The 11445-nt window shown below is 31.7% G+C and overlaps 1 protein-coding gene across 1 annotated transcript; it reads left to right on the forward strand.

Moving 5' to 3' along the window:
• Positions 1-7111: 7111 nt before the first annotated feature.
• On the forward strand, positions 7112-10542 carry LOC7484052 (auxin efflux carrier component 2). The gene is made up of 6 exons (XM_002324641.4): positions 7112-8536; positions 8719-8995; positions 9100-9185; positions 9276-9433; positions 9808-9884; positions 10053-10542. The coding sequence occupies exons 1-6, from the start codon at positions 7300-7302 to the stop codon at positions 10117-10119; spliced, it is 1902 nt and encodes a 633-aa protein (XP_002324677.2). The 5' UTR covers positions 7112-7299; the 3' UTR covers positions 10120-10542.
• The last annotated feature ends 903 nt before the right edge of the window (positions 10543-11445 follow it).

The following is an 11445-nucleotide window of genomic DNA, read 5'->3' on the forward strand; positions in this document are numbered from 1 at the left end:
CTCAAATCAGTCCACCTTGAAGCAAGTCTTGAAAACTATACAAATGCACTTTACGATCCAAACACCTGTTTTCAAATATTTGGATTTAACAAATAATAATATGACGATATATGTATTAATTAAGAAAAATTACCCAAACCATATTTAGTTTAGTTATTTTTACAATTGCTTTCCATGTTTTTGAAAATTACAATTTATATATTAAATTTTACTACATACAAAACAGTTTACATCTTAAATCATCTTATAATTTAGTCTATTTTGCACTTACTGAAAATATAAAGCTATAATTTTTTGAAACACAAAGGATAGGTGTAAAAAAGATTAAACTATAGAATAATTAATTAAGGTAATTTGCACATTGATTAACTAGTCTAATTGTAATGCAGTCCTTGTAGTTTTCAAGAAACTAACAATTTAGTCATTCTTGTTTGAGAGTAATAAGTTAATCAAGATCTGTTACTTACAAGTTATTGCAACCTTACAAGTTACTTCGTCAATTCATATCCAGCAAACTTCTTGATAACTCAGCAAACTAAATAATGGATACTAACAAAAAGAAATACCATGGAAGGTTTTTTTATGTTGAATTCAAAGAAATACTAATAAAAATAAAAACTAAATTGATGTTAAATTCAAAGAAATTTTTTTTAAATTGATCCAATTATATCTCACTCAAATTTGTTTAGATTAATCAAATTAAAGTTTAACCCATCAAACCCTTGAATTTCATCAAATTGATAACCAAATCCATTAAAAATAAACTATGCTTGGTTTAAACTTCAAGTGGGGAATTAATATCTAAGCAAAAAACAAGTCAAAACACCAATCTATCAAGGGGTGGTGGAGGGAGAGCCTAATTAACAAGGTTTTTGTTTGACTTTTGTTTTTTTATTAAAAAAAAAAAAAAAGAAAATGAAAAGTGAAACTGTTACAGACTAACAGAAATGTTTGGGAATGCAGCTGCGACTGTGTTCTTAAAAAATTTAATTTTTTGTTTACTAAAATTTAATATGGTTTGTATGTTTTGGATCGTTTTGATGTGTTGATGTCAAAAATAATTTTTAAAAAATAAAAAAAATTATTAACATGTATTTTGGCATAAAAAGTTATTTAAAAAACACTCGCAACCACACTGCCGAACACGTTTAATTCCATTTTCTAAACGTGGTGTAGCAGGTATCAATTTCTAGCCGTTGGACGAGTCTACATTAGATCAAGCGGATGGCGAAGCTCGTTAATGGTGGTTGACCTAACGCTTTAAATAATAATAATTGCTATTTTGGTCAGCGCTTGATGGTTGAGTATTTTATTAGCAACACACGTGGTGAAGAGTTTCAACGCCTCTTAAAACATAGCTGGAGATTGCGTCAAAAGAAGGGCAGCAATTTCAGCCATGCCCGAAGTCTTGTTTGGGGTTAAGATTGTGGCTGCAATGCAGCCTCAACCCCAAACGAGACTTAATTACATTAATTGTCTCAAATCATATAAACCTAATTTGTATTAAGTGGTTCCATCAGTACTGAATTTAAATGTCTTTCATCATTGTTAGAGCTGTTTTGAGAACTAACCCGAAAAAAATTAAGATTATTAAATTATATATTGGTTTAACTTGTGGGTGAAGAGTTAATTCAAGTTAATTTTTTTTATTAAATTCAATTTTTTTTTAAAAAAAGAATATTTTGACAATGACCAATTATATTTGAATTGGTCTTGGCAAAATCAATCGTGTTTTATTGGGTTGTTTTTTTCTAGATCAACTTGAAATTTAAGTGAAACAAAGCTATAAATGATATATTTTTCATATAAATCTATCAGATTCAGCCATGATTAACAACTATTATGAGTAGTGGTTTTCCAGGACAAGAATAGATCTACGTACGAGCTCTCAACCTACCACCGCTCTGATCACGCCTTTCAATGACAAAATACAGTGGCCTGATGATTCATCTTACAATATTTAATTTTTATCAAATATCTCCAAATCCATAACGAATATTTGATATCATAAGAATTAAAAACTTTAACTTGAGTTTAGAGGTTAAAGATTTGGTCAACGAGCGTGGGTTATGTACACGTCTTGGACTGGGTTTCCATTTTTACTGACATGTAACCAAGTTCGTAAGTTTCGGCTAACCTGCTTGGATCTCGTCTCGTAATTCACCAGTTTATGATTACCAAAATTCTGTACAGATCTAGGGTTTTATTAATCCTGGTGGGGTTAGCTGCTCCTAAGAATATATTTAAAGATCTGCAAAGCTTACAAGTTCTTCAAGTGTTAGACTACGCACGCACGTCAAAGTGATTATACTGTTGTTTATAGCTTCAACTTGATGGGAAGAAGATACGATGAATTTCCCTAAACAAATCATAAACACTCAGATCAACCAAATAAGTATAAACAATCAATCATGGGTTCAAAGTACACATAAGTAAACCATTAGATCTGTGACCACTATATGATCAGAGTGGAGAGATATTAAAGTTTTCCCAATCTACCTCCATTATTATTATATGAATACAGGGTGATGGAAGAAGCAACTGTGGGTGAGAATTGTGAGGAAAGTGGATGAGAAACGTCGACCCACTGACTTGATTATATATATGATCACTTGCCCGCATATGACAAAGGAGCAAAGTACAGATTAATTACACTTCAACAAATGCACAACTTGTAATGCCCCTTTCCTGCCACTAGCAACAATAAATAAATAAATTTGCCCGCCTCCTGTTTAGTTCTTGCAACTCGTGAAGAGTATAACAAAATTGTGTTCCTCATTATTGGATGATAATAGGTATTTTCACACTAGTTTCTATATCAATGAGATCATTAAGTGTTTTTTTTTTTTTTTTTATGATCTTAAACATGAATGAGCATGAGTTCAAATAGTTCGATTTGGATCAAATATGCAACCAAACCAGTTTTTTTTTCTCTCTCTCAAAATTATGAACAGAACCAAACCAATGAATTCAATTTGGTTTAGTTAGATTCCAGTAGCATAAGTTCAACCAGTTCGATTTGTATTGAAATAAATCTAATACATGTTTTTGAATGTTAGATTCCAAAATTAGATATCATGTTTTTCTAAGGAAGGGCCAAACCCTTCATTTATTTATTTTTTCTATGTTAAGTAACACGATTAGACTACCTTTCATAATATAGTTCAAAATCTTTTAATAGGACTACCTTTCGTAGTGTCGTTCAAACTCTTTTAAGCCATCTATTGAAAAACCAAAAAAAAAAAAACAAAGAGATATATGTTGCAAAGCAATAAAATTGAATCCACTATGGAATGCAGAGAAAGTTACACCAGGAAACAAGGAGTTTTATGATGATGGTAGATGATTTAGGCTGAACCCATGAAAGAGGTGGGTTCTTATTGAGCTCGATCAATAACAATGGAGACAAGAGTTTGGGCTAGCCTGGTCGTAGCTGGCCAAGAAAATGAACTTGCTAACCTCCTCAGCACAAGGACCGAGAAAAGCATAAATTCAACTTAAAAACGAAGCAAAGATCAAAAGCATGTGAGAAATAGCAGATTTTACCCAATCGTGACAAGAACTTGGACACAATTAATAAACGTAAAAGAAAATAAAATAAAAATTAGAATTCCAGAATTAAACATACTCCTATTTTGTTGCATATCATACTAATTTAAAGGAAAGATTCTTCCGCTGTATTGCGGTGAAATCGTAGAATGCAAGTTGTACTGAAATTATTTATACCTATTGACGTTGTCTTATTTGTAGATTTGCATGTTCCAATAACGTGGCTCTTGGTTTCATGAACACATATTCATCATGGAGTGACTATGGGCCGGGAAATGGTTTTTGTTGGGCAATTTTGGTGGGATTTGCGGTTTATTTTTTTCTACTATTTTTCTCGGCAGGAGGTGGCTAGCTGATTCCTTTGGCTTGTCCTCAGCAGACTGGTGATGCTGACTGTTTTTGACCCTTCTGCAACCAGCGATCCTGCTTGTTAGAGACGGTGGAAGCAATGTTATCACCACCGACCCGATCAATGAATTGATATGGGTGCTACTCTTTTCTTATACAATGGGGTCATTAATTTTTAATTTATTCTTGTATCTATAATTATGTTCATTTAATTATGAATAAAGTTATTTCGCATGTATTTTCTATCCGAACTAACATAATAAATCGTATGACTTACACATAATGTATTTTAATATAAAAAATGCTATAAGATAAAATAGCTCATCCAGTCATTATATTTTAAATGATGTATCTTTATATTTATAATTGTATGGTATATTTGAAAATTTTAATTAGATCTTAGACATGTTCTTCTTCTATTATAATGTACTAATTCAAATCAACAAATTTACTTATGTTAACTATACTTCAAGTTTAATTTTTAAAACCGAATGATTAATTCTCCTCTAAATAACTAATTAAATAATATGAGACAAATTATAAATAATTTGTTCTTTTTGTATGTTTAATTACTACATGACAAAAAATACTTTAAAAAAATCTTAATTTCTAATAATTAATATATGCTTGTATCATGTTTTTCAAGGTATCATATATAGTTTTTTATATAAAAAATATATAATAATTGAAATTAGGATACTTCATTTAAATTAACTAAATTATTTCAATTGGATTTCACATGAGTACTTTTTATATGAACTACCCGTTTTTTGTTTTTATCTTATCTAAAAATTAAGAACACAATTAATGATATTACAATATATAAAACTTTATTGGACATGACCTTTAAAATACAAGAACATACGAGGACATATAAGCTATATAACCTATGATCTAGAGTAATGAGTATTTTTTGAACTAAAATATATTATGTGCATATCATATGATTTTCTTGTTATTTTAGAAGGAAGAAATAAACGGAATGACATATTGAAGAAATAAATCCTTTATTTAGAAATTTAATTAGCACAATTAGAGATGATAAATTAATTAAAAACTCATTTTATTATATAAAAATTAGTCTCAATGTATATGTGCAGCACTCAATATAAAGCAAAAAAGTCATCATTCTTGGTGGTAAAGGTGCTTCTCTTGAATGGATTCAAGTTGGAAGTTTGATCCTTGACTACAATTACTATTATAAAGTCATGTATTTGACTCTCATGGAAGACTACTTTTTTCTTCTTCTTATTTTCAAATCAATGAAGCGTCATGTTAAATTCAATTCGTAAATTTCTATACAAGTTAGTGCACAATATATGGCTTTGGCCCAATGATATAGATACGGCAATGTCGTCGCGAGTTCTTCATGCTCCAGGTCAATTTGATTGGTTAAGCAAGCAGTTCAAGTCTATTTTCAATAAGTTTGACCGGATTCATTAATTTTTAAATTAGACGAGTGATCAGTTTGATTGTAATTAATTTTAATAACTATAAGTAAAAGATTGGATTTGATTTTTTCTTACGGCGTATCGATTTAGTATTTAGTTTATTAATTTTTGGATTACATGATAGGTTGATTCTTAATTAAGGGGAAGATCGACTATGCCATATATATGTTTAAATTTATTTATTTTCATACATTATAAAAGAATAGGCTAAGTTTTTTGCGATTCTAGGAAGACGGTACGTCATTGTCAAGTCCTTAGTAAGAACATCAACATCTACATCTTAAATATTCTATAATATAAAGTTGTTCGAGTATTAATATTGTAGGGCTAAAATTTTTGGGAGCCGAAGAACAACAGCTAGACAGCTACTGGCGTGGCCCAAGTCCCGGCAAAACATTTTTTTTATGCTATTGAACAGATCCTGCCGTCTCCCGCAGATCACTGGAAGTTGCCTAACTCATGTACATGAACTTCCTACCTAGAAGTAGGATTACGTAGATAATAGCGAAGTATAAAAAAGTCAAAAATATTTAATTTTTATTAGCTTATATATATTTTTCTTGTTAAAAAACTATTATAAGAAAACTTTAATAATTCTGAATGGGAAAATCAAATAAAATAACTATTTTCTTTAAATAGAGAAAAAAGAAGCTAAAAAAGCATAATAATATAAAAGAAAAAAAATGAAATCAAGTAAACTCATGCACCATATGACTTATTTGCGATTTATTATTAATTAATTCCTTCATGTAAATCTAACCAAAATCTAATCTAAATTAACCCACTAATTAAGTCTTTCATTAAGTAAATTATCTCCTACATGTTATTTATCTTTGTACCAGAAGGAATCCTTTCTGTCTGACCATGGAGACAAGTCCTGAATGAAAAAAGATTTCCTCACTGTTGTTGTGGATTTGATTTTCCCACTTGCTTATAGTTTAAGTTGAACCAGGTACTTGTTAACACTTAATAATATAAATTAATATGAACTAACATTAAGTAGTCTGAAATATATGTTTCCGAGGGTAAACTATTGTTCTAGAGTTGATGTAATTCATGATAGGCTGAAAAATTCTCGACTTCGAGAGAGGTTATGGGATTTTTTTTATTTTTTTTTAAATGCATTGACCCAAATGTGAATGTATTTCATTACAATTTGAGTAAAAAAACACTTCATTTTAATATATAGAAAGTATCCAAAATAACACAATATTTAAAATAAATGTTAGAAACGTTAATTTGTATTTTTTTTTATGTTAATCTGAAGGCTATCGGACTTTAAACTATATAATAAGACATAGTCCTCTTTCATTGTATAAAAATTAAATATAATGAAGTTATTATAACTCAAAACTGATTTTATTAGAGAAAATAATTAAATAAATAATTTTAAAATTATACCTAATAATGTTGATTTATTAATGTTATGTATTATTTTAAAACCTGGACATGCCGATGAATTGACTTGGCTGACCTAGAACTATACTAATATGGGTTAAATAAAAAATAAATAAATAATAATTAGAGTTGATTCAATTACTTCGAGTTTAACCTGATAAAAACTCAATCATTAATATATTGATATTTTATCAAAATAATACTGTTTTTTTTTAATTAAACCTCCCAACTCATGATACATGAATTATGATATCTAACTAATAAAAAAGAAAAAACCATCTTCACTATTCCATTCCTTTTCTTTTCAACCAAAATAAATAAAAAAAATTAAAAAAGAAGAAGCCAAGACACCATTTATAAACATGGCAGACAACCATTTAACTCTTCCCCTTTGGTCTCCTCATTGAGAAGAGAAACAAGCTTCCCGAGCTTCTTCACTCATGTTTCCTTCTTTCCCAGTTTGAAAACTAGAACACCCCATAACCATCCTTCTTTTCTCTCACAGCTTCCCTCTTTCAGGCTCCTACAACTTCTCTGCTTCTCTCCATTAACAATGATCACTGGCAAGGACATTTATGATGTTCTAGCAGCAATTGTGCCTCTTTATGTTGCTATGATTTTAGCCTATGGCTCAGTCCGATGGTGGAAAATCTTTACACCTGATCAATGCTCAGGCATTAACCGTTTTGTAGCAGTCTTTGCAGTTCCTTTATTGTCTTTCCATTTCATATCATCCAATGATCCTTATGCTATGAACTTTAGGTTCATTGCTGCTGATACTCTTCAAAAAGTTGTTATTCTTGGGGCTCTTTTTATTTGGCAAGCCTTTAGCAAACGTGGGAATCTTGAATGGATGATCACTCTCTTCTCTCTTTCTACTCTCCCAAATACTCTTGTCATGGGAATCCCTCTTTTGAAAGCCATGTATGGAGACTTCTCGGGGAATCTTATGGTTCAAATTGTGGTTTTGCAAAGTGTAATTTGGTATACTATTATGCTCTTCTTGTTTGAATATAGAGGAGCTAGGCTACTAATCTCCGAGCAATTCCCTGAAACGGCTGGGTCTATTACATCATTCAGAGTTGACTCTGATGTTGTTTCGCTCAACGGGCGGGAACCATTACAGGCTGATGCTGAGATTGGAGATGATGGTAAGCTACATGTGGTGGTGAAAAGATCAAATGCATCATCAATAGTGTCTTCCTTTAACAAGTCTCATGGACTAAACTCAATAACTTCAATGACTCCGAGAGCTTCGAATCTTACTGGTGTGGAGATCTACTCGGTTCAATCTTCTCGAGAGCCAACACCGAGAGCTTCAAGCTTTAATCAAACAGATTTTTATGCCATGTTTGCTAGCAAGGCCGCAAGTCCGAAACATGGATACACAAATAGTTTCCAAGGAGGGATTGGTGATGTCTACTCTTTGCAATCTTCGAAAGGAGCGACACCAAGAACTTCAAATTATGACGAGGAGATGTTGAAGTTAGGGAAGAAAAAAGGAAGAACAAATATGAGTGGTGAATTATTTAATGGTGGCAGTTTAGTTTCTTCTTATCCACCTCCAAATCCAATGTTTTCAGGGTCTACAAGTGGTGGACCAAAGAAGAAGGAAAGTGGTTCTGGTGCAATGCCTAACAAGGAGCTTCATATGTTTGTTTGGAGCTCGAGTGCATCTCCGGTTTCAGAAGGGAACCTGAGGCACGCAGTTAATAGAGCTGCCTCCACTGATTTCGGGGTCACCGACCCTTCTAAAGCTGCTTTTCAACCTGAATCCGCTGCTTCAAAAGGTGAGAAACCTTCATTTCCCCCTCCTGCCACCATATTTGTCTCCTTGTTATTGCATGGAAACAAATTAATGACAGACATGTTTAATTTGTTTGCATTCTGATGGTTAACCTCCTCTATTTTACCTATTCTGTTTAGTCTAGCAATACATTACAACTATACTTTTTGCTTAATGCTGATGCAGCAATGAACCAATTAATTGAAAACATGAGCCCTTCTGGGAAATGGAGTGGAGAAAAGGAACATGATGTAGAAGATGGGTGCAAGTTTCCTCAAAATGTGTCTCCTTTCACTTGCCAAAAGAAGATGGATATGGCAGCAGATGGCTCAAAAAAACACCAAATGCCTCCTGCAAGTGTCATGACTAGACTCATCCTTATCATGGTCTGGAGGAAGTTGATAAGAAACCCTAATACTTACTCAAGCCTTTTGGGTGTTATATGGTCTCTCGTATCATACAGGTACTAAAAACCTTACACCATCTTTTCCTTTACCATTTCCACTCTCTAAATCACCTATATATTTATACAAATAAAATCTGATGGAGCCTTAAATTTATCTTCAGGTGGAACATCAAGATGCCGTCGATAGTTAGTGGATCTATAGCAATATTATCTGATGCAGGTCTAGGAATGGCTATGTTCAGTCTAGGTACTTATCTTTTATATATATATGATTTGAAACAATTTAATATTTTTTTTGGTCTAAAAAGGCATCAAACATTGATTCTTGCTTAAACAGGATTGTTCATGGCTCTACAACCAAAGATTATAGCTTGTGGAAAATCAGTGGCAACTTTTGCAATGGCAGTGAGGTTCTTGACAGGCCCTGCTGTGATTGCTGCAACCTCTATTGCCATTGGCATTCGTGGTGTTCTTTTACATGTTGCAATTGTTCAGGTTGAACCTCCTGAATGTCAAAATTAAACCCTAATCTCAATGTTCTATTTTCTAATTGATGTGATCCAAAGAACCTTTATGCATCTTTCTAGGTAGCTTCATTTACAATTATTTTTATAAGAAATCATGGCCAAAACATGCCAAGAAAAAAAAATTTCTCGAACTTCCTTTCATTTCCTCAATCATTTAAAAAAAATTATTTGTTTTCTAGTCATTATCTGTTCTTTGCATTATCTTCATTATTTTGCTTTCAATCACATAATGTTGATCAATTCTTTGCAAAAGGTGATCTCTTGTCTTCTTTATTGACTGGTTTTGCAATCTCTTACTAAATCAATAAATTTAAGCAATTAACATCGATTACCTGTTCACAGGCAGCTCTTCCCCAAGGTATAGTCCCTTTTGTATTTGCCAAGGAGTACAACGTCCATCCAGACATACTTAGCACAGCGTAAGTAATTTATTTACATCACAAGAAAGCCCTAGCTATATATACATATCAACCATTACTGTGTGAAGAAGGTGACCCATTTATATAGAAAAATCTTAATAATCAGAAATTAATGGACTAGGTAGAATAATCTTACATTGCAATAATTTTATTTTTATTTTTTTGCAGGGTTATTTTTGGGATGTTGATTGCCTTGCCCATTACAGTACTCTATTATGTGCTTCTTGGCGTTTGACTTCATGGAAAACAAGGCAAGGAAAAGAGTATACTACTGTAAATCCAAGTCAGGCTAAGGTGGATGGATGATATAAAAATTGCTAGATTTTTTGTGTGCCATTGGAGCAAGACATAAACATCGTGTCATCGTCTGCATGTGATCTGTGGGTTTAATATACCTTTTGCTCATGTCTTTACTTTGTTCAATGTTACTGTTATTTGTTTAATTTTGCTACATTATCAGGTTAGTTAGGTAGAAAGCAATATACTAGGGCTTAGGATGCAAGAAAAGGAGGGTTAATTATTATGTACTTGGGAGCTTATTACACTGACATCAATGTAGCTCTTTGACTTTGTAGTCAGTTTACGTTGCTTGATTCATGAATTGTTGTGCTGGTAATATTTATTTAAGGTGTTGGGAAAGATCCACACTTCTTCTGAAGCTTTGAAAATTGACATTTAGCCTGTTCCCTTCCACACGTATTATTGTAATTTATTTTAGTTAGAAATATTGGAGGAGAAGAGCAAGAAAACTTCATTCATAATTATGCATTCAAGGGCCAATAAACCAAAAAAATAAAATCAATAAATTAATTAATTTGCTTGTAATTATCAGTAATTACTTAATAGGAGAGATGAATATGAATATATATATATATATATAAAGAAACATCCGGTCCCATTAAAAAATTAATAAGAATATTTTAACATGTATAAAAATTATTCTTTTTAATTCCTTCTCTCCTGTTTGTCTCTCTTTCTTGTATCTATCTCTAAATAAATATAATTATATAGCTATCATCATCTCTAGATTGCTAGAGTTTTAAATTAAATGCAGGAATCTACAGATGATGTACAATGAATTTAGTATCATTTGATTATTAATTAGAGATGGATCCAGTTACAAGAGACCAACTTTTGTGAATAATACTAGTTCATATGTGCATGCATGGGTGGAAGAAAATGAGGCAAAAGCCACGAAATGAAAGTTTGCTAGTTATTTCTTATGAGTTTTGATATATATATATATATAGACCATACCCTTTTGCTAAAAAATAACTATATTTCAATGTAAATCTATAGATTTTATACACACACAAACACACCTTGTCAGGCCTCAAATGTTCCTAGAGTCTCAAAGATCCAGCAAAAATCCTAGAGATATCACTTGACTTACCCCAAAATATAGGCTACATGAGAGGGAACAAATGAGGGAGGTGTTAAAGCACCTATTCCATAGAATAATTAAAAAAATATATATAGAAATTAAGAATAGATCATCCATTACAAGACTTAATTTTTTTGGATGGTAACCTAGACTCAATCATCTAATTCAATAATGAAA

The sequence above is a fragment of the Populus trichocarpa genome, chromosome 18 (genome assembly GCF_000002775.5).
Source record: "Populus trichocarpa isolate Nisqually-1 chromosome 18, P.trichocarpa_v4.1, whole genome shotgun sequence".
NCBI lineage: Eukaryota > Viridiplantae > Streptophyta > Magnoliopsida > Malpighiales > Salicaceae > Populus > Populus trichocarpa.